Source organism: Melopsittacus undulatus, chromosome Z, assembly GCF_012275295.1.
Source record: "Melopsittacus undulatus isolate bMelUnd1 chromosome Z, bMelUnd1.mat.Z, whole genome shotgun sequence".
Classification (NCBI taxonomy): domain Eukaryota; kingdom Metazoa; phylum Chordata; class Aves; order Psittaciformes; family Psittaculidae; genus Melopsittacus; species Melopsittacus undulatus.
In genome coordinates, this window is record NC_047557.1 from 102,876,037 (window position 1) to 102,899,311 (window position 23,275).

Genomic DNA, 23,275 nt, shown 5'->3' on the forward strand with positions numbered 1-23,275 from the left:
GAAGGCCAACAAGAACATAGAGGCCAAAATGGAGTGAGAGGCCAACGTGAAAGTAGAGCCTGAAAACGGGTAGGAAGGTTAGAAAGGGATGGGAGGCCTGCAACAAAGTGGAGGCTGAACGTGGGTGAAATGCCAAGGAGGGACAGAAGGACAAGTAGAATGTGAAGGCTGAAAAGGTGTGGGAGGCCTACATGGGCTTGTTGGCCAACAGGAAAATAAGAGGCTGAACAGGGTTGGGAGGCCAAAAAGGGGTGAAAGGACAGCAAGCATGTAGATGCTGGAAAGGAGTGGGAGACCAACAAGAAAGAGGTCGAAAAGGGTGGAAGACCTGACAAAAGTATGGAAAGCCACCAAGAAAGCAGAGAGCACAAAGCAATGGGAGATCAGCAAGAAAGTAGGGGCTGAAAATGAGTGCAAGTCCAAAAAGGAGAGGAGGGAAAAAGAAAGTGTTAGCTGAAAACCGGTTCAAACAAGAGTGGGAGACCAAACAGAGCTGGGAGACAGAAAAGGGGTGGGAGTCTGAATGGAGGTCAGAGGCCCAACAGAGGTATGGGGCCAAAATAGGGTTGAAGGCCAAGAAGAAATATCTGGTGAAAATGGGTGTGATGCTGGAAAAGAGTGCGACACCAAAAGCTGTTGGTAGACCAACAAGAATGGAGAGGATGAAAAGGGGTGTGAGGCAGAAAAGTTGTGAGTGGCCAACAAAACGAATTAGAAGCCAAAAGCATTGGCAGGCTGAAAAGGGGTTGAACACCAAAAAGAAGGAAGGTTGACAAGAAAGGCTAAAATGCAATGGAGTTCCAAAAATGGCTGGAGGATTAAATGGAATGGAAGGCTGGCAAGAAGTAATAGGGTTTGAAGGGGTGGAAGACTGAACAAGCCAAAATGAGATAGGAAGCTGAACCAGGATGGGATGTTAAAAGGTGGTTGGAGGCTGATGTGATACTTGAGGTCAAATAGAGGTGGAGCCAGAACCATGGCTGGATGCTAAAAGTGTGTTTGGAGACCAGAATTATGTGAAAGGTTGAAAAATAGAGCACAAAAAGGGTGAAAGGCTGAGAAGGGATGGGTAGTCGAAAAGAAAGTAGAGGCTGAAAAGGAGTGGAAGGCTGAACAAAGGTGGGAGGCTGAATAGGGTCCAAGACCAACAAGAAAGAAGAGTTTAGAAAGGGTGTGATGCCAAAAAGGGGTGAAAGTACAAAAAGAGCATCTACTTTCTTGTCCTTTTTGTCTTTTCTATGCTCTGCTTTCTTGTCAGCCTCCCACATCATCTTGACCTTAAACCCTTTTTCAGCCTCACAGATTTTTTTCAGCCTCCACCCATTTTTGACCTCTACTTGTTGGCCTCCCATCTTGTGCCCTTTGTTGTCCTCTCACCCTTTTTTGGCCTTTTCTTTCTTGCTGATCTCCCCACTGTTCCACCTCCCACCTTTATTTGGCCTCCCATCCCTTTACATTCTCTACTTCCTTGTTTGTCTGCCATCCATTTTCAGTCTCTACTTTCTTGGTGGCTTCCCATACATTTGCAGGGTCTTCTGCCCTTTTTCAACCTCTGTTTTTTTCCATCTCTGTGCCTTTTTGGCCTGTACTTTGTCACCCTCTTTGCCCTTCTCAGCCTCCTTTTAGTTCTCCCACTCTTTCTTTGCCTCTTCTTTCATTTTAATCTGTTACCAACTTTAAGTCTTCCTGAGTTTTGTCATCCCCACCCCTGCTTAGGATAGCCCATCTGATCATGCTCAAAAGCATTTATGTTGCATTTGCAAGTGTTTGTTTCTCAGGAAGGAGTAAGGCCACATGAGGATGAATCTGCCTTAAGTTAAACCCAAATGTAGCTATTTTTCAGGTGGTTGGGATTATTTTTAGCACTACTAATTTTTTACATACAAGTATTTTTCCACTCATTCCATAACTCATAAATAGTTGAAAGGAGGTTAATCAAACAGTAAGTGTATCTTCATGCACAGGCACAGCATAGAAAATGTTGTCTACAAATGAGAAGTGTTTCAGGAGTTCAGCCGGAATATGATACAAACATGGCCATGGTCCCTTCAGCACACATAACCACAGTTCACCTGTGGCACAGGAACAGCCCCTCTGAGAAGGACCAAAACCTGCATAAAGCTTCCAGCCAAGGCTGTCTTTCAGCTCGCCCAGAGCCTGGGTCACCCCTAGAGCACAAGCCCAGCAACAAGCACAGGGATGGGGATTCTGGCTCAGGGCACCAGTGGAACATGTTTCCCACCCCAGCAGAATTAACATCTGCTTTGGCATTGGAGGCTGGTGAGCAGAGGTGGAAACACAGTCCAAACTTCTCCTTCAGTGGCCACTGATGGCACATCTGCAACACTCCTGTTTACTCTGCCAAGATGTAACTACTAATTCATACTCTTTTCCCCAGTTTGTTTAGCTTGTTTCCTCTTGCATTCATCAGAAATGCACTTTCCTCCACTGGATTCAAGAGGGTTCTATTATCAACTCTGTCCTCCACAAAACCACTCACATACCCACATGTGAGCAAGTTATCCATTGCTCTCCCCCACCAAACCCTGCATTCAGCATCCCTGGAGTCCTGCAGGCTGAGGCAGTGCCTGTGGCTGCTCCTGGAGCCCTTCCCAGAGCTCCAACAGCCCCTACACCCTGAGCATCCTGCCACCTCCAAGAGCCGGCAGCTCCTCATTGAGCCAGCTCAGCCACTATTGCCTCATCAGCTTCAGCTGCCTCTGAGTACCCACAAGCTGTGATCGGTATCCAAGAGCACAGCAGCTTCCACCCTGCCTGTGATCCTGAGCAAGTCTCTGTGCTGCTGGGAGCAGGATCTTACATTTTGCACTGACATAGTATCACCTGCCTGTTCCTGGCACACCACAGCACCCAGAACTCTGAAGTGGTTGGATACATCCTTTGTTGTCCCCTCATCCCTGCATGCAGGAGTATGCCATTAATTATTTGATCAGTCTTGTCTTTGTTTTCTTCCATTTGTTAGGTAAAAACACTACCATCTGCTTTGATACAGGTGCCTTGCATTTGCAGAGGTTCACCATTCCCTGTGCTTCCAAGAGGTTGCTCAGTTTAAAGTGATCCCATCTGGGCTTTACTCCAGACTGATTCTTCCTTTCCATTTGCTCAGCTGTGGTATATTGGGCACGGGTATAGGGACCCTGCAGTCCAGAAACCCACATGGGGACAGTGAGGCAGTGTTTGGGGTGGGGGAAAGCGGGCACGAATGTGCAGGGTCTGTCCCACATTTAATGGGAAGGCAGAAGTTCCTTATGTTATAAGGTGCTTCCACCTTTCAGCATTGCCCAAAAAATCACCAAAAAACATTCCATCAGTGGGGTTGACCCACTCTGGTGCCAGTAAATATATCTGAACAAAACCAGACAGGACTGTGGGTGTGTGATTATTTGCATATACATTAAATACTGAAATACAACTGAACTGACTCTCAATGGCTACACAAAGGTGGCATTCCCTCTGTTCTGCAAAGGGGACAGTGAAGAACGGGCTGTTGGAGAAAGGTTAAAATGCAGTTTAAAAAGAGAAGGCTCCTAAGCTGTATAGTGGTTTACATACATGGAGAGTTCTTTTAAAATACCACCCAAAACTCTCAGGTGTATTAAGAAGTTGGTCCTCAGGACATGAGCATTGCACATACCTAGACAGCTTGAGATAAGAAAGCAAACAAAGCAAGGATTTAAGGTCTGCCCTGTCCAGGGGATTTTCCTGTGTGCAAAAGTGAGGCCATTGTGTTCTAAAAACTGGCATTTAGGCTGGTTTCTGGGAAATAACCTGCAGCCACAGATACAACCAGTGTCAGCTGGTGGGAGCAGCAGAACTCAGAAGCAGAATGAGGAGCAGCACTCAGAGCCCCTCTGCCAGCAGTGAGCTGCTGTTAGGTCCACACAGGGGAACAAGGTGATGTTTGCTGCAGGGCCACGTGCCCAGGTCACTGCAGGTGGTTCCTGTTGGCAGCTATCACAGGCTGGACACTCTGACCTGCGCTTTGTTGGCTGTTGGTGAACGCTGGCAAACTGCCCCTCGTGTGCACCATGGCTGGCACTGCACCATGGCTGTCAGCACCATGGGTGTGCTGCAGCTGGGCTGGATGTTCAGCTGCACAACTGCCCTTTCCTGTGTCCAACACACTGCTGGTACGTGCAAATGTGATGGCTGCTGCTGCACAAGCTGCTTATGCATTCACAGGGTTACAAGCGAGACCTTAACTTATCTGTGCTTTGGCTTCCCTGCACAAAATGGGGATGATAATAACACTTGCTCATTTTGCAGAAGGGCTCTGCAGTTCAGTTCATGAATATCAAGTAGTTTGAGATCCTCTGATGAAAGGTGCTAGAGATGGACAAAGGGCCACTAATGGCACAAAGCTGACTAAGTCCCAAGCAGTAGTCTCACCCAGTGGCACTGTGTTTGCTAATCCAAGTGTGTAATCAGCGTATACAGAGGCGACATGTTGGTTCAGGCTGTGTAATACCCAACTTCAAAGCACGCTCCCAACGCGAGCTCCTGCTTCCCGAGAGGGGCAGTCGTTGGCTCTGCACAGTGTCTGTGAGCAGTATCTGCAGCCACAAAGGGCTGTCAATGCGCACATGAACACAGGGAGCTGCCTGGCAGCAGGAGCACGGGGTGGGTGTTTGTCTAAATACAGACACGGTACTGCTCCCTGGAACAGAAAACATGTACATGTCCCTCCTCCCTCCCCACCTCTGGCTGTCAGCTCTTCCAAATGAAGTCCCATCTTTGTTTTCCTGATTTCCATTTTGTATCCTAAAATATTCACTCCAAGTTCCGCTTGACAGACATCCCTAATCTAATCTCCATGTCTGCTTTCTAATTTTCGCAGTCAGGATAAAACAAATTGGCTGGCGTTAATTGCCTGTGCAGCGGCCTGGAGCTTTGAGCCGTGATTTACGAGCTCGGAGCAGGCGCTCTGCAACACATTTTTCTTAATTTATTTTTAATGAGTCTCTCAATTAATTTTCTTGGAAACATCTTAATGATGTTAGAGGCGGGTGTTAATGAGGTTTGTACCAGTGCTTCATTTTGCATATTTTCAAGTACTGAATGGCATCCCAAGCAAGCACCTAGTCCTAAACCAGACAAAAGGCTGAAGAAAGGTCCCCTGCTCAGCTAACACTGCTCTCTTTGGTTAGGCTTTCAGGCTGCATTGGGTGGTGGTTGATTTAGAACATTGGGATGAAGCTGGAGGAGCTCACAGGGACATGGTGCCCTCAGGAGGGCCAAGGGGTCGCGCTGGGAATGGCTCGTGGCTGGATGATTCCTAACAGATGGGATCACGGCCTAGGCTGTGCCCCTGCCCTCAGTTCCTGGGCTTGGCTCCATGCTGGCATGCCCCACAACTGGGCACCCTGTTGTGTTTCCCCAGCCAGATACGGTGGGAGGCAGCACCCTGGGGCATGGGGCCAGGCTTCCTGGGGCTGTGGGTGCTCACAGTGTCTCTGTGGCTCACAGGGTCCCCAGTCACTGCTGGTGCATGTGCGGGTGAGAGGTAGCAGCTGATTGCCTTTGTTTTCTCTCAGCATGTCAGTCTTCATTAAACCAGAGGGGAATGAAAAAGGATTCACTTTTGTCCCAGCCAGAATGTGGCAGCTGTTTAATTTCAATTAACGTGGTACTGAAAAGAATAACATTACTGCAGTAATTAAAGTGAGACATCTCCCACCCCAGCTCTGTGCAGTGCTGCTCAACACAGTCCACTTTGACTTCCCATCCTCTCAGCACTAGGCAGGCACCAGCAGGCGGCTGTGGGTCAGGCTCACTAGGAGCTGGAGCAGGGCTGAGCTCTCCCAGTCAGCCCCAGGGCAGCACATCAGCTGCAGCAAGTGAGAAAGCCACATAAGCAGTGCTTGCAAGTGCACCAAGGTGCTGCTGGCTGCATGTGGGTGCACTCTGCTGCAGGACGGCAGCCCAATGCCGAGCTGTGCTGAGCTGTGCCGAGCTGTGCCGAGCTGTGCCGAGCTGTGCTGAGCTGTGCCGAGCTGTGCTGAGCTGTGCTGGGCTGTGCTGAGCTGTGCTGAGCTGTGCTGAGCTGTGCTGGGCTGTGCTGGGCTGTGCTGAGCTCTGAGCCATGTGCTGGGCAGAGCTGTGCGAGGCAAGTGGTAGGGGCTGCTCAGAGCTCAGTCCCAGCATGGGTGCGACATGCAGGGTGCTGCTGGGGAGGGTAACCAGCTTTAATTAAAGCAGCAATAGCACTGTGACCAAGGCCGAGGGTGGCACCATGGGGGCTCCGTGTCCTGGCTGCCCCTGCCTGAACAACACTGAAACCCACAGAGAACCCCCTGTTCCCCTGCACTGGTAGAAATGAAGGCTAAACTCAGTAGCATTGTGCACAGTGGGGTTTAAGTGGCTCTGCTGTGGGACTGTTGATGCTGCGTCTGTCCCACTGCCTATGGCTGCAGCCCGCTGGTGCAGCGGGTTGTCATGGCAACTGATGGTTCCTATGACTGTACATCTGTGTTCACCCTCTGGGCCCAGCTTGGCCTTGGAGATTCCCCTTAGAAAGCTTACCTGTGAAACTGCATGAGCAGCAGGGAGGGGAACAGCATCGGGAGCTCCGGGGTTCAGGCAGAGCCAGCAGCTGGTGTGTGTCCCAGGCACCCCTGTGCAGTCACACTGAAGGTGGTACTGGCATCCGGTGACACCAGCGCTGCCACCCAGGTGTCGTGCAGCCCTCACAGTGCAAGCAGAGCAGCCACCCTGTGCCTGGAGCTGATGAGCCACAAGCGCAATGGCTGGGGTGCAGGGCTCCCCCAAACTCATCACCACGTACCCCATTGGACCAGCCAGCACAACCATCCATTGTGCCTCTATGGACTGCGCTTCACTCATCTGCACTGCTGCACACATCTGCACTGAGCTAGCACTGCTTCTGCCTGTCCAGACACCATCGCACATGGTCCTTTGGCAGGTCAATGAACTGCTCCCGAGCTCCCACTTGCTACAGGGTGCCCCTTAGAGCAGGTCTCCTGTGCCCCAGAAACTGACTGGAGGTTACTTCCCTGTCCCCAGCAGGGCAGTGTCACACGTGGACCTGCAGGTTTGGGTTGCTGTGGACCCCCAGATGCTGGCAGTCGGGCTCACCCCATCCTCAGAGCTCCTCCTCACCCATGGGTGCTGTGCTTGCCCCAGGAAGCGTCTGGGACACACTCAGCCTCCACTCACAGACTGAGAGCAGAGAGGTTGTGCTGTGCAGCAACAGCACCCAGGCTGCTGCCATCACTGGGCCAGATTCATTCATGTTTACCATAACACACACAGGCAGAGAGTTTGTTTTGGGTTTGGTTTAGTTCTGATGCTTTAAGAGGGGAAAAAACGTTCCTCCCTCTCTGTTAAACACTATTGATCATTGCTGGGAACCCTCATGGACAGGGAGGGTGTGGAGGGATTGAAATTTCATTTCTGACAACTCCTTTCTGTTATTTTTACGTTTCTGGACAGGGATAAGCAGGGCACAGGCACAGGGTGAAGCAGGGCACAGGGTGAAGCAGGGCACAGGCACAGGCACAGCCGCTTGGGTCGATGTGATCAACGGCTCCCCTGAGAGCCAGAGGTGCTGTGTGCCCTGGGGCCGGCTCAGGGCCAGGACATGCACAGGGCAGCACAGAGCAGGGTGTGAGAGGGCAGCGTGAGCCTCGGGAGGCTCAGCCATGGCCGAGGATGATCAGCACACACAGCAGCACAGAGCAGGGTGTGAGAGGGCAGCTTGAGCCTCGGGAGGCTCAGCCATGGCCGAGGATGCTCAGCACACACAGCAGCACAGGGCAGGATGGGGCTCATGGATACACCCTCCCCAGGAGGTGCATGAGGTCACCGGGTTCTGGCTCTGGGCATTGTCCCCCGAGCGCGGCCGGGCTGGGGCTGCAGGCAGGGTCCTGCCTGCCCCGGCCATGACAGAGCACAGGAGCATGGCACGGGAGGGCTGCAGCGAGGACACGGACAGCGGTGGGGCCACACTGCCATGGGGAGGGCGCTGGGCCCCGGCTCAGCTCTGCTGTGGCACTGCAGGAGCCCCAGGCCTGGGGTGTCACCATAGAACCATAGAATAGTTAGGATTGGAAAGGACCTCAAGATTATCTAGTTCCAACCCCCTTGCCCATACCGGGTGCTCTGGCCATGGGAAGCTGAAGAGCCAATGCCACGGGCAGTGGGGCTGCCCCAGGCCAGGCTGGGAACACACCATAGAACCTCCTGGGACCGAGGGTTGCCAGGGCAGCAGCAGGGCCTGAACCGTGTTGTGTCCTTCCCGCAGTGGCAGAGAGGCTGAACTGTGGCGTATCCAAGGAGGTTCCTGCAGCCCTGGGCCAGCCCGAGTGTCCCTGTGGGAAGCTGCCAGCACCGGAGGGGGCAGCATCAGACCTGAGCAGCTGCATCCACCGGCTCCAGCAGGAGACAGGGACCCGGCACCCCCAGGTGAGCGGTGCCAACCCCACTCCCACTGCAGGTGCTGGTTGTGGATCCCCAGGCTGATGGTCAGTGCTACAGGAGGCCCTGTCCAACAGACAGCTCCTCTCCAGGGCTCAGGTGTCCACTCCTGCAGCTGCACTGGTCCCACTGGTGCCATTTCCCACAGCAGCCACAGCTGCTGCTGGCATCACTGTAGTGCCAGCAGGGTCAGGGGTTGGCTTCATGAGCCCAGGAGGACCTTAAACCACACACAGGGTGGTACTGGTGGGGGGGGATCTGCACCCATCAGTTACCAATGTACCCCAGTGCTGCTCTCTGGGCTGCCAGCAGCCTCATCCAGCCCCGGTGCGTGGCAGCAGCTGGAAGAGGGTCTGAGCAAGAGCAGTGCTGCTCTTCTGTGTCCTAGGGCCAGAGGCAAGTGTTGGTGCCAGAGCCATGTCAAGGGCAGCCCCAGGCGTGCTGGGACACACTGGAGACGGAGCCAGCCTGCATACAGGCACTGCAGCTGGACCTGGACTTCTGCAGAGGCATCAACCATGAGCTGCTGATGCAGCTGCAGCACCAGGAGAGCACAATGAAGTGGCAGCAGCTTGAGTTGGTCTTTCTGCGGCAGCAGTGCCAGGCGGTGATGGGCAAGGTACTGCTGACAGGTGCCACAGGCCGGGCTGCAGGAGTTCCCCACCTTTGGCCATGTGCTTACCCCTTGGGCAAGGCACCGTGCCTGCCCAGCAGCCTGCCTGTGGGAACTGCTGGTGATCAGTGCCCAGGGTTGGGCAGGATGTGTCCTGCCAGCCACGTGTGGGACAAGGAGTTAGCACCTCCCCCTGTATGGAGCACCGTAGACTTGGGGCAGGCATGGCTGGCATGGCCCAGTACACCCACCTGAGCAGAGCTGGAGGACTGCAGCTCCTCAGGGTCCCACTGACACTCTGGGCACCATCCCAGGGGTGGGCACCCACAGGTCAGTGATGCACCTCTCCCCAGGAGCAGAAGGATGAAGCAGTGCAGACAGAGGTCACCTTTGATGTGACTGCCCAAGGCCATGTGGACATCAGCTACAACATCCTGAAGAAGCACACACTGCTGCTTGAGCAGGTCAGTGCTGGCACACGGGGCCAGGCAGGAGCCAGCACACAGCATACAGCAGTGCTGCTCACACAGGCAATGGTAGATGCAGAGATGAGGCTCTGCAGGCAGGAGGGAGCAGCTAAGACGTGTTGATATCCACACAGAACATAGGTGGGGAGGATGGCCGAGCCAGGCAGTGCTGAGGAAGGCAGGGAGCATCCAAAGCATCTAAAGCTGAACCGTGTGAAGGCTGGAGCCTGCAGCCAGCACCCTGGGCTGCCACAGTCCTGGTGGCTCCAGCCAGAGCTGCAGCCTGGCACATGCCCCAGTGGCAGAGAGAGCACCAAGGAGACATCCAGCACCCATAAAGGCCAGGATGTGGCTGGAGGGTGAGGCACAAAAGGGCCTCAGGAGGCAGCAGGCAGTGCCTGCCATCAGTTGCTGCGTGTTCACACACCGCAACACTCTGTCCATAGTGGTGTAACAGTGGGGAATGGGCAAGACCCTGCGGCCACCAGAGGCTCCCTGTGCTGTTGGGTCATCACCAGTTGCAGAGTTAAGGGGCAGACAGGGTTTGCCTGTGCAGTCCTGGGAAGGAGGATGGGCAGCCCCCAAGCCTGGGGGGAAGCAGCCAGGGGGGCACAGGCACCACGAGTGCCCCAGCACCACAGTGACAGCTCATCCCTGGGACAGGGGGAGGCAGTGCCAGCCCCACTGTCTCAAGCAGCTCAGTTAGGCACTGCCAGGCTGGACTCCCCACAGCGCACAGGGGAGCAGCCATACCAGTGCCCGGGGGAGGACCCACAACAGGATGAGGGCTTCGAGGTGTCATTCGTGCTGGGAGCACTGCGGGAGGAAGCAGCCAGCAGCAGAGTGGAGCAGGCTCAGGGCAGGTGAGCCCCACACAGCTGGAGCCCAGCAGGGCTCTCCCTGTGCCCGCTCCATCACGGGCAGGCAGTCGGGTGCTGCTGCAGCTCAGGCTGTGCCCATGCCCACAGGGAGCTGGCAGTGCAGCTCAAGGCAGAGCTGAGCCAGGGGCAGCGGAAGCATCAGGGGACCCTTGAGCAGGCACTGCAACACATGGACACTGTGGCCCATGCTGCAGAGGAGCTGCAGAGGAGCCAGAAACAGCTCCAAGCCCTGAGGGAGCAGGTAGGTAGCAGGTAGGTAGCAGGCAGGACCTGCTGTGGGGTCCCTCCACCAGCCTGGCCCCAGTTTCCTCTGCCCCTGTGGGTAACCTCGGGCCTGCGCAGTGCCAGCAGCAGAGGCTGCCATGCCATGAGAGCTGCAAGGGCAGCTGCACTGTCAGAAGGATGGGAAAGAAAAGCTTTAGCAAGAGCTGCTGCAGGCAAAGGAGTGGATGAGCACCCTCAAGAGAGTTAATAAAGCCCTGCACCCAAAGCCTATGCTGCAGGAGTGGACAGTGTGCTGGAATCGGCAGCAGGAGAGAGGGCACAGACCTCACTTGAGGACAGCAATGCTGCGTTCCCTGATGCGTTGCCTTCTCTCAGCTGAGGACACAGGAGGAGCAAAGACAGGGTCTGCAGTGTCACCTGGCTTGGCTGCAGGAAGAGCTGGGAGCCACCCAGGCCCGGGAGCAGCAGAACCTGCAGCAGCTGAGTGAAGCCAAGGAGACCATTAAAGTCCTGCAGCACGAAGTGGCCTCCAATAGAAAGCACATGGCAGAGCTGCTGCAGCAGGTGAGGGCAGGGACAGGGCAGCCCTCGGTGCAGGGCTCACTCTGCCCCTGGGCAGCACTGCCCCTGGGTAGCCCTGGCCCTGGGTAGCCCAGCCTGCCATGGCCTGGCCAGCACCATCTCTGCCCCGTGACTCTGCACATAGGTGAGGGACGTGACCACCCTGCAGGCAGAGCTGGCCCAGGCCCAGCAGGAGAAAGCCAAGCAGGAGGAGAAGATTGCAGCCTATGTGAAGCAGATGCAGCAGCTCCACTGGGAGCTGAAGAAGCTGCAGGGGTCCCAGAAGGAGCGTAAGCAAGAGGTAAACATGTCCCAGGCCTCCCCACAGGGCACCAGGAGACCATGCTCAGCCTGTGACCCTCTCACTGCTTCTCTGTGCCACCAACAGGCCCATTCCCTCCAGGAGGGGCTACGTAAGCTGAGGAGCCAAGCCCAGTACTGGCAAGAGCTATACACGGACAGTGCCCAAGCTCTGCATATGCAAGAAGAGGAGCTAGTTGCTTGCAAGGTGGAGCTGGCTTTCCTCCAGGAAGAGCTCAGCAAGGCCATGGAGCAGGTGCAGGTTAGAAAAGAGGCAGCACCATAGCCCAGAAGCAGGAGCACAGGATGGGTTCCCTAGTACCAGGGAACAGATCCTGGTCCACAGGCAGGGTAGATGTGGAAGGGACAGGGCACAGCATTCTGCAGCTCCCAGGCTGCTGAGGGAGGAAGCTGAGAGTCTGAGAGCAGCAAAGCACACCACCTTCTCCTTAAAGTACCCTTCCTCACTCAGCTGCTGGAAGGAAGCACCTCAGCATGGAGCTATCATGTTAGAACAGCAGTTCAGGGCAGCAGTGCTGAGGTTAACAGTGGTGCTCCAGAGCAGGTCTCCAGAGGCATCACCCTCTAAACCCTCTGCTCAACCCAGGCTCCTGGTCCAGCACAGCCTGGGCTCTCCAACTGCCTTCAGCTTTAGCTCATGGAGGCTCGGAAGAGCAGTTGCAAGCACTGCAACTACACATGGCACTGCGGTCACTCTTTCCAGGTAAAAGCCCTGCACTGTGCTCAACCTCTGGCATGCTCCAACAGTGGCAAACTGCACAAGGAAACGGAGCTGCTGCTGGTCAACATCAGCCAGTGTGTGAAGGAGCCAGTGTGAGTGAGAAGCCTTACCAGAACACGGGCAGGTGGCTGCCGCCATCTCACACCAAGTTGCTCAGCTCACATCTTGTTTTCAGGCATTCAAATGAGAAAATAGGGCACAAGATCCAGCGGGAAATCAAGCAGACTGCAGAGCTGCTAGGTGAAAAGGAGTAAGTTCTGAACACAGGAGTGGAGCTGAGCTATCCCAAACAGCAGTTACTGCTGCTGGCAGTTTATGGGACAGATGGACAGCTGCTGGACTAGCCAAGCTCCTGAACTGCCAGCAGATCAGGGGTGTTTCTGTATTATTGCATCCCCTCATTTCTCTATTGCATCCCTTTCTCCAGGCATGTTCAAGACACACTGTGGGAAGAAGACACATACCTCATAGTTAGAACAGATGAGCAGCACCATAAGTGTGAGCAGCTGAAGGTGAGAAACCCTGGCACAGCCTGGCTTGAAACAGGGTTGGCCCTGTGGACTTCTGTGGGCAAGGGCAGCTGTGCACAGGCTGTGGGAAAACTGCCTTTGCAGTAGTATGGGCCAGGGTGCCTTTCCCCTCTAGGTCAGTGTAATGCTGTGCCTTGCCCTGTGTCCTACAGGGCAACAACTTCACATTACCAGCCCCACACCATTCTACAGGGCTGTCTCCACCCCACTCTTGCCCAAGGGACAGGAAACAGCGCAAAACAAAGCACGGATTAGACAACTTTTAAACAAATAAAGTCTTTTCTGTTCTGTAGCAAAATCAGTGCCAAACACCATATCCTTCCTGGGGCACAAGCCATAGAGTGCCTCAGAGAATACAGTGATCAGAAGGGCTGGGCACACTCCTAAGACTCAGCCTCTCCTGAAAGTCTTTAAGCTTCAAGGCAACAGGCACTGCTGCCTTAGAGGCCGAAGCGTGCTGGGGTGCGTCGCGGTGTCAGGGGCTCGCCCTGCTCCTTCCGGCCAGGGGTGTAGATTTTAGTAGATCTGCCAGGAGAGAACAGGGGTGATCAGTGCAATACGTAACCTTTCCCTGCACCACAGCACCCATGGGAAAGTGGGTGTGCTCTATGCAGCTAGCTCACTACTCCTGCTCTTCAGCAGCCATCCCACGGCCAGGCAGGGCCAGCACCTACCTGGCACTGCCCAGAGGGTTGCGGCGCTCCTGCTCCTCCCGGCGGGCACGCAGCTGCTCCTCGGCCAGCGCCATCTCCTCCTCCATGGCAGACACTTCCTCCTTGGCACGGCGGCGGTTCTCCTTGAGCAGGACAGGGCAGGTCAGAGAGGCAGAGCTGGCCAGCAGCAGACTCTCTGCAGGCCCACGGGCCTGCCCCCTCCACGGCAAAGAGCACACACCCTGCGGGTATGCAGTGGGCCTCCTGTCTGCTGGCTCATCCTGCACACAAAACTCACCTGACGTGATTTGCCAGCATGTTTGATACTGTAGAACATGGGGCCCAGCTCTGCCAGCCACTCTCCATCCACAGCAGTGACACACTGCATGTATTCCTGCAGGGACAGAGGAAAGGCCAGAGTAGCAGGATGGCACTCTTGCAGCCTGGGCACCATTTCCAGAGCCATGGCAGCTCCCCTACTCCCCCACTTGCTGATGGCACTTCTCATACTGGGGCTACACCCCTTCAAGATCATTCCTGCCAACCCCAGAACCTGCTATGGGCTGGACTTGGTGAGACTGCAAAGAAGTTCAAACATGTCCCACATAGGTCAGGAAAAAATGCTGGGAAAGGAACAAACAGGACTCTGCAGATGACATAGACATGCCTAGTTGGTATAGATGAGAAATGCTGATAACAGCCCCTCCAACAACTCCTAGTATCGCAGCAAAGCCCTCCCACCTCCCTCATCATGAGAGCACCCATCAGCCTTTTGACTAGCCCTCAGCTCAAGCTCACCTTGGTGGTCATGACCAACTCATGATACACGATGTAGTCTGGTGTGTAGCCCATGCCAAAGAGAGAGCTTGTGGGGTGCAGGTGGCAGGGCATGCCCGTACGGATGTTCACATACTCCCCAATGCCCTGCAAAGAGGAGTATCATCAGCGCCCCAGCTCCCAGACAGGGCTTTTCAGCCTCAGACCAGCAGAGACACCTCTCACCTTAAGCTTTGCAGCTTGATGGAAATACGCAGCACAGATGCACTTCCTGACAACATCCCAGTCAGTACCACAAGATGCCAGACTCATCCGCTGCTGCACCATGATGTCCTTGAGCTGGGCACGCACCTCCCGCACCTGCAGGGGTGTGTGGCAGTCAGACCCCTCTCCTGTGTAATGCTCCCACCCACAGCCTCACTGCCACAGCCTCACCTTCCGCATGGCCTTGGCATGGATGAAGTGCTGGTTGCACCACAATGTGGAATAGCTGTTGTTCTTCCACTGCAGGTAAACGTTCAGGTAAGTCAAGTGATCACTCTCGGGAACAGCAAATTTCTCCCGCACTTGGTCACTCTCCTCCTCTCGGCCCTGAAGGGTGAGAAAAGAACACAGGTTAGTCAAATACCAGAGGAAAGCCCCAGACTGCTGAAAGAGCAAAGACGTACCTTAGGCCGATAGAAGATGGCAGGTACAGACAACATGGAGACAATAAGCAAGATCTCAGAGCTACAACCCATGTCACAGGAGACAATGAGCATTTTGGAGAGTGCAGGATCCAGTGGAAACTCCACCATGAGACGTCCTGTTGAGGTCAGACCACCTATAGGAACAGCACAGTGATCAGCAGCTGGGAAGGTCCCAGTCCCACGGGCTAACAGCTTGCCCCAGCAGCCAAAATACCAGTGTTATCCAGGGCTCCCAGGATCCACAGCTGGTACATGGAGTTAAGCATGTTGTCCTCAGGGGGTGGATCCATGAAGTGGAACTGCAGCAGGTCCTGCACACCCAGGGACTTGAGCAAAAGCACCACATTGGCAAGGTTGGTGCGCTGGATCTCAGGCACTGTCGTTGTCAGCAGCTCATTCTTGTAGGCACTCTGGGTGTAGAGCCTGGAGAACAGATGCCAAGAGCATGCTCCTCACATTCAGGCTATGGTGTCCATTACTGACTCACCTACCACTGCCCACCCCAGCCAGCAGGACATCAGAGATAAATCTCTACCCTGGCCAACATGTGGCCTCCCCAGCACCTAAGGGTACCCGGGCTCAGCACAGTGCACATCCCTCACAAGCACAGTAATTCCCTGGGCATAGACCGGCCCCAAAGCAAAGTGCTGAGAAAACTGCTTAGCTGGGCTGTTATCCTCACAGGATCAAGGGCAGAACAGCCACAAGTGAAGACAGGCAAGGGAAGAAACTGGAGCATCTGCCTCTGCAGAGGCACTGGGTCCAAAAGAGAAGGGCTCAAGGCCTGCCTACTGCTCTCATACCCCCATAAGTTCAGGACAACAAACAGCTCCAGTGAGAAAAAAGTATGTATAACCTGACGCCAAGCTGCAGATAGGACAGGAACAGGAATACCATTACATGCCTACCTGAAGCAGTGGCCTGGGCCTGTTCGGCCAGCTCGGCCTGCCCTCTGGTTGGCATTGGCTTGACTGATGGGGTAGATCTGCAGTGCATCCATTCCTATGCGGGGGTTGAAGACCTGCAGGACATAAGCAGAACAGGCTGAAGAAAGAGGAAGGCTGGGTCACTACCCAGTCACAGAACCCCCTCAAACTAAACCCAGAGATGACAGCCATAAATAGTACAGGAAATCATGGCTTACCTTTAACTTGCAGTAGCCAGAGTCAATCACAAACATGATGCCATCCACTGTCAGTGAGGTCTCTGCAATGTTAGTGGCAACAATGCACTTCCTGACGCCATCTGGAGCCTGCAAGCATACTGCATGTCAGTCACATCCCAAAGCAAGGGCCTCTGCCTTGCAGGGAGCATGCAGGGCAGTAATATAGAGCCCAGAAGGACAGAGGTGATTCTTGGAAAGTTGAGGAAGGTACACCCTTTCTCTCACTCTCTACATGCAGTACAAAAGGCATGCCTGCACCTCTCGCTACCTCAGTAGTCTTCCCTGTACTAGTTTCCCCTGTCCTCACCCCTACCACAGAGCACACATCAGCACCTTCTGGAAAATCTTGGCCTGCAAGTCCGATGGTAGCTGTGAATATATAGGCAGAACAGCAAGTGCAGGTGCCTTCTCCAGCTCTTCAAGGTGCTCTATGATTTGCTCTGAGGTCACCTAGGCACAAGAGGGGTGTAACCATAAGATGGGGTGTAACACAAGAGGGGTGTAAACATAAACAACAAGGGGGTAGGACAGTGCCTACCCTTACAGCTCACCTCTATGTCCTCCTGGCCAGGCATGAAGATGAGAATGTCTCCAGGAGCACCAGACAAATGGACCTGCAGGGCTTGTTTCACTGCAGCCTCCACATAATCCTCCTGTGGGGTCTGAAAGGCACACTCAGATTTCAGACACCAACATCTGACCTGCCCCACCCTTTGTGCAAGACTGCATCATGGCACAGCTTCTCCCCCTCTATCCTTTGACCATCACAGAGTGCTGTACACCCAAGAATCAATCCCCTTCTGTCACAACAGAACTTCCCTCTGCAACATCAACCATACCTTGCTGAAAAGAATATCAACAGGGAAGGTGCGTCCAGGAATGTGGAAAATAGGAACATTTCCAAAGAAGGAGGCAAACTTATCCGCATCCATGGTGGCTGAGGTAACAACAAGCTTCAGATCTGAACGTCGGGCCACCACCTAGAAAGCAGATGAATGGAACAGTAAGAAAAGGGCCCTTGGGCATGGCTGCAGGATGCTTCCATTGTTACTGAGACAACAGCACAGGACAGAGCTTCTGCTGTCACTGGCTGTTAATGCCAGGGAATGCAGATGCAGTTAAGCTTACTTAACTGCTCTGTGCAGTTAAGACCAACCTTGGTCCATGAAGCCTTAAGCCAGCAAAGATCTCTGTACCTAGTGACAGCTAGCCAGCAAGCTTCTGGTAGCACTTCTGACACTAGGGAGATTTAACAGCTAATTAAAACTAGGGGTTAGAATCACAGGCTAGGATGGTGGAGCAGCAAACGCAGAGATGTGGCAGAGCTGCTTCCTTCCCCCAAACCTGGTAGAGAAGACCTGTCCCTGTCAATACTTTGCGTTAAGACCAGCTCATGTCCTCTGTGCTGTTGTCCTGTCCAGGCTCACACACACCTCCCGAAGCAAGCCAAAGAGCACATCAGTATTGAGCGAGCGCTCATGTGCCTCATCCATGATGATAGCACTGTAGTTGTCCAGGTCAGCCTCTCGCAGGGACTCACGAAGAAGGATCCCATCTGTCATGTATTTGATCAATGTGTTCTCGGATGTGCAGTCCTCAAAGCGGATGGCATAGCCTACCTGGGAGGGCAGGGACACAAGCAGGTCTGAGAACAGTCCCATGCACTCGCTGCCCTCAGCCCACCACCCTGCACCCACTGCCAGGCTCACCTCCTCCCCAAGCCGCACGCCCATCTCCTCACTGACCCTCTTGGCGACGGACATGGCTGCCACCCTGCGGGGCTGCGTGCAGCCGATCATGCCATAGTCGGTGTACCCGTCCTCATGCAGGTACTGTGTCAGCTGTGTCGTCTTCCCGCTCCCCGTCTCCCCCACCACAATCACAATGCTGTTGTCTCTGAAGAAAGGGAAAAAGTTATTTCTTCACACACCATAAAGGGGTTTTGCACTCACAGCGCTGGTTGGTCAGCCAAGCATCTCACCAGTCAGACAGAAGAACTGCCACCAACCACACAAGGCAGCAGGGTTTGTTTCCCGAGGGTGCAGCTTCCAAACAGGCCATGCAGCTGGGAGAATTTCTCACTTGGGTTTCTGAGATATAGGTCAATGCCCTGGGAATGCTCTCTGACCAGCTCTCTAGCAGCCATACCTGAGGATGGAAAGCAGCTCCTGCTGCACAGCAAAGATGGGCAGATATTGTCTCTGCTCCAGGATCGACTTCTTCTTGGCAAACTCGCTGCTGGCTTCATTTTTTTCTTTCATGTGTTCAGCAAACTTCTGCTCAGTCCTGAGGAAACACCACAAGTTCTGAAACTGTCTTTCCACACAATCTGCTAAGCAAATGGGCACCATATAGGCCCCATTACTGACTGAGCAGGAGTAATTCAAACCAAGCTCATACTTGTAATCCACTTTGCCATCTTCTGTCACCATCTCATCCTTCTCATCTTCTTTCTTGATCCCCATAATGTCTCCCAGTTTTGTGCCTGCCAGCTCCCAGTGCTTATGCTGAGCCTGGAAAGACAGAGAGCACCATAACTGCCACAGCAAGCACTGACAAATCATTCTTCTCCAATTCCATTCATAAGACTATGAAAGCACATTGGCCCCACAGTTCTCCAGTGCTAGAAGACGGAACACACTCCGCATTCCTATACCAAGACTGCCTCTTCCAAGTGAGCCAAAGCAGAGGTCTTTAGACACTGGTCTGGATAGAGAGAGTATCCAGACAGATATGCTGGATAAACAATATCCCAGGTCACAAAAATATAAACTCCTTATTATCACTTGCTGCCAAAGCCTATATTCTGCAAAGTCCAAACAAAGGCTGTAAGGAACAATATAACATGTACAGTGTGGTAGTAAGCCAAAAGGTCACAGCATACCCTCTTACGCTCCTTTTGCTCCCTGTGCTTGCGCACCAACTGGCTGCCCTTCCGGGCTATGATGGCCAAATCTGAGGTGGCATCCTTGACAGGGATGACTGGCTCCGGCTAGAGGAAAGAGGTATTGCTTCAGCATGAAGAGTGCACACTTCTGGGGCCCCCTGCCACCATTCTGCAGCCACAGTTTCTACCTGCTTGGTGAAGACAATCCTTCCATCTAGGAAAGGGGGCACCAGGTTGTGCACCAACAAATGCACTTTAGCTGAGTTATCCTCCTCAAAATCATCGTCTATTTCAATCCGATGAACCACACCGCTGGTCAGCATCCGATTTGTCTCCCAGCGCTCGTTATCCTAAGGGAAACAGCATGTTAAAAAGAATATAAAAGCCCCACAGAAAGCCCAAAAGATCACACCAGAGCTTAGGGGTCTGGGACCCACACTGACAATAGAATGAAACTGATGCTTCCAGCCTAGGAAGCCTAAAACCAAGCACTTAGGGAAGAATCAGTAACTGGAACCAGCAGGGTACAGGAAACACAGACTGGCCAGATGAAGCACATGCTCAACAGGACTGTCTCCAAGGAAATGCAGGAGAAACGTTTTCCACATGGCCCCTGCCATACTCAGAACACACCAGAAAGCCAGGACATAACCCCACTTGTGCTAAGGGCAGCAACCCCCACCATCACTATCACTGGGCCAACAGCAAACAACCCTTGCAATGTAGCTCACACCCCAGAACAGCAAGAGTATAGCAAGAGCATAGCCCTCCACATTCCTGCTGCCCTACACACTGTGAACCACTGCAGTTACTCTGTGCAGCAGGTACAGGGTTGCACTGTCCAGGGGAGCTTAGCAACAGCTTCCCTGTGAGCCTGGGCCAGGACACACACTGTGCTTTCCCAGCTGACAGCAGAGGCTTTGCAGCCAGCAACAAGATCTATGGAGGGACAGCAAAACCCACAGCTCACAACAGCCCTTACCTCGTTGATCTGCCGCCGCTGTGCTGAGATGCGCGTCTGCCTCTGCTTGTGCAGGTGCTGCTCTCGCCTCTTCACGTACTCCTCGGAGGAGCAGGCCAAGGGGTTGTGAAACTCGTCGTAGCCCTCATCCATCATGTACCAGTCCCGGTCAGCTTGCTGGGAGGGGAGAGGCGCTGCCCTCAGCTCCGCCGGCTCCGGCAGCCACCAGTGCCGGCCTGGGCGCTGCCGCTGCTCCCCATGTGGCCGCTGGGGGGAGCCCGCCCGCCGCTCCCGCTGCCCACCCGCCCGGCTCTCACCCGCTGGTCGTCCTCCCACTGCTGCCGCTCCTCCTCCGTCTCGAAGGCGATGCCCTCCTCCCCGTCCGTCCGCCGGCCTGGAAGGGCGAGCGGGTCAGAGCGGCGCAGGGGGAACCCTACAGCACCCAACCCGGTGCTTCGCAGGAGATGGGAATTTCCATTATATTCCCCGGCAGCTCAGCCCAGGCTCCTCACCTCTCCCTCTGGACAGCCGTGGTGTGGACCCGAGGTGTCTCCGGTCATCAGCCCACTCGTTGTATTTGTAGGATGGGGTGGGCAGTGGTGTCTTATCCGAGTACCTGCTCCTCACAGACCTGAAAAACAGCACAAGAGAGGAATTGGTGTCCACAGCCAGGCACAACCCTCACATACACCCTCCCCTTTCTGCAACTAATAGCTCAGCCGCAGCCACTGATACCTGTCCCGGTCTCTCCGGTCCGTGTCTCGCTGTGATGATGGCCGGTGGCTGCGCTCTGAGTCTCGAAAGGAAGGCATGGGCGAGGGAGATTCCCACTGTGAGCGGCGAGCACTGCTGGAGCCACTGTCATCCTCCTCCCAGCCAGAGCGAGACGGCGTGGCTGCATCTAGCAGAGAAGATGGGGTTTGGCACCTGATGTTCAAACAGTGACCCCCCCCATGACCAGGAGCCACTGTACACCTTCTAGCAAGGAGCACGGAGGGAAGATACCCACCTGCCCCTATTTAAAAGAAGGGGCTGGGCCAGCATTCCAAGGAAAATTGCCAAGTGACCACATTTCTACCACACAGACCCAGAACAGACCCAGCTACACAGAGATCAGCCAGATGTTCACACACATGGCTGGCAGATTGCTCCTGGGCCCAGGTCAGGCTAGGAGTTTTAGGTTTGCCCTAACCACAAATGTTAAAAGATACCGGCTTTTCGACCCACACTTGTCCTGACAAAAGCAGCAGAAAACATTAACAACAAAAAGAACAACCCCCTTCCTGTTTGGTCTCACACAGGAACTCTGCTGGGTCCCACTCCTACCTTTGGGCCGATGCCTGGGACTCTCTGGTTCACTCCTCCTGCTGCTGTGCTCCGATGAGCTGTCCCTCTCTGACCTGCTGCTGTGACGACTTCTGTCCCGTTCCTCTGCAAAAGTAAAGTGAGATCATGGGTCAAGTGCACAAGGAGACTTCTCAGATGTGCTGGAGAAACCACCATGAACATTAGCTAAGGACTGCAAACAGGCTGAGGTGTGAGCCCAAGCTCTCAGCAATAAGAGTCACAAAGATCTCTAAGCAATTACCACGGTGCCGTTTGTGATCGTGGTCCCGGTCCCTACTGCGCTCCTTCTTCTGCTGCTTCTCGTCCTTGGAGGAGGCAAAGACACCATGTGTCCGACGGTCCCGTTCACGCTGCCGGCTGCGCTCCCAGAACTCCTCACTGACACCCCCCGTGTAGGAAGGTGATTCCATATGGGTAGAACGGTAATGCCTGGACAGAGCAGAGAGAAGAAAAGCTCAAGAGTGCTGAGGAACAGCTGGCCTTCAACTTGACTCACACAACCCTACTTCTAACCTCTGCTATAGCAGAAGCTGACAGTGCTCTCTCCATCCTTTGCTAACAGCACACCACGTCTCTGATGCTCTCAGGTGCACTCCTGAACAGGCCGCTGCCTGCAGGCAGCAGGAAGGAACCTCACAACCGGGATGGCTCTGACCGCAGGCCTGACAGCCCCTGCCCGTGACACCCGGCAGGGCAGCAGCGAACGGCTTTGCCCGGAGCTCCTCAACCCGACAGAGGTGCCCCCGGTCCTACCCGAGGTAACCCCCCCGCCGCAGCCCCGTACACGCTGTCGGTGCTCACGCTCACCCCCCACAGGGGATCCAACATCCGCGGAGGCCCCGGTGGCACCGAGCACCCTCCGCTCACACCAACCTGCGGACGCCGTGGCCGCTCCGGCCGCTGTCGTCGCCGTCCTCCTCGGTGCCCTCCTCGCCGCGGGTCTGTTCCCGGTCCTTGTGCGAGGCTACCCGGGGCCGCTTCCTGCGCTCCTCCGCCTCCTCCTCCTCCTCCTCCCCGCGCTCCCTCCGCTTCTGGGCCGCCAGCACATCCAGGCCCAGCAGCGAGGCCCGTGGAGCCGGCGCCTTGAAGACGTGCGGCTCGGGGGCAGCGCTGCGCTGCCGCAGCACCAGCCCGCCGGGCTCGGTGTCCGGGCTGCTGCCCGCCAGCCGGTGCAGGGAGCCCTCGGCCGCCGCCATCGCCGCCGGTGGGCGGGGAGCTGAGCACCGGAGCTCTGCCCCCGCTCCGGTTGCCTCAGTGACGGTACACCCGCTCCCCCAGGGCCGCCGCCCCACAATGCTCCGCGAGAAGAGCCGCTCTAGCCGCGCGCACCACAGACACAGCGGCGGGAGCCAATAGGAGCGGTGGGCACCATAGAGTGCAGCTCGCTAGACAAGACGTGCTGCCTGTTCCTTGGCGGACTTCCGGTGTGAGGGTATTGTTTGGGGTCATGTGGCAGCCGGGGGACTTCCGGGTGTAGCGGGCGCGGCCGGGAGCGAGCGGTGGGCGGGCACTGGGCGGGCAGGGGGCGGGGCACGGGCACGGCCGGGGGGGGCCGGGACCGGGAGCACCGGAGCACAGGGTGAGCTCGGTTCCAAGGAGCCGTCAGTCCGAGGGGGTTGTACCCAATAACTGCGGGGCTCGGGGGTAGTGCCAGGGCCTTGGGACCTCAGTGCTGAAGGGGTAAGAAAGGGTGAATGGAGGAACAGGAGCTGGGGATGGGGGTATCCGGGACTGGCGTATGTCCAGGGTTGGTGCAGTTAAACTAACTGGTATAGAATGACAGGGTAAGTGCTATGTCTCAGGTGCTAACGGACCCATTCAGCTGGTGTAAACATCTACTGGGCAGTATCCAGCACTAGCAGATGTCCAGGGTGGGAACAGGTAAACTAACTGATAAGTAGGAGAGGATAATTACTGTGTCTGTAATGTTAGTGAAGCTGGTGCTTCAGAGGCTAGCAGAAGTTAGGAAGATCGTTTAGAGAAGTAAACGACCCTTACCGACCACCACCACATTTTTGTG

The 23,275-nt window shown here is 54.9% G+C and overlaps 1 protein-coding gene across 2 annotated transcripts; it reads right to left on the reverse strand.

The window, feature by feature from the left end:
• Positions 1–13,036: 13,036 nt before the first annotated feature.
• DHX38 (DEAH-box helicase 38) lies at positions 13,037–22,522 on the reverse strand. 2 transcript variants are annotated; one of them, XM_034072949.1, is made up of 26 exons: positions 22,129–22,522; positions 21,497–21,684; positions 21,235–21,339; positions 20,644–20,809; positions 20,421–20,539; positions 20,226–20,302; positions 19,930–20,085; positions 19,136–19,297; positions 18,945–19,052; positions 18,461–18,573; positions 18,209–18,346; positions 17,806–17,956; positions 17,494–17,679; positions 16,900–17,040; positions 16,612–16,722; positions 16,394–16,510; positions 16,040–16,147; positions 15,804–15,916; positions 15,110–15,318; positions 14,875–15,029; positions 14,642–14,797; positions 14,432–14,566; positions 14,228–14,353; positions 13,728–13,823; positions 13,451–13,572; positions 13,037–13,301 (listed from the first exon to the last, which is right to left on the reverse strand). In XM_034072949.1, exons 1-26 carry the CDS (start codon positions 22,449–22,451, stop codon positions 13,217–13,219), a joined length of 3,666 nt encoding a protein of 1,221 aa, XP_033928840.1. In that variant the 5' UTR covers positions 22,452–22,522; the 3' UTR covers positions 13,037–13,216. The 2 variants fall into 2 exon arrangements, with proteins under 2 accessions (XP_033928840.1, XP_033928839.1); XM_034072948.1 differs by having other exon boundaries at positions 17,770–17,956.
• Between the last annotated feature and the right edge of the window lie 753 nt (positions 22,523–23,275).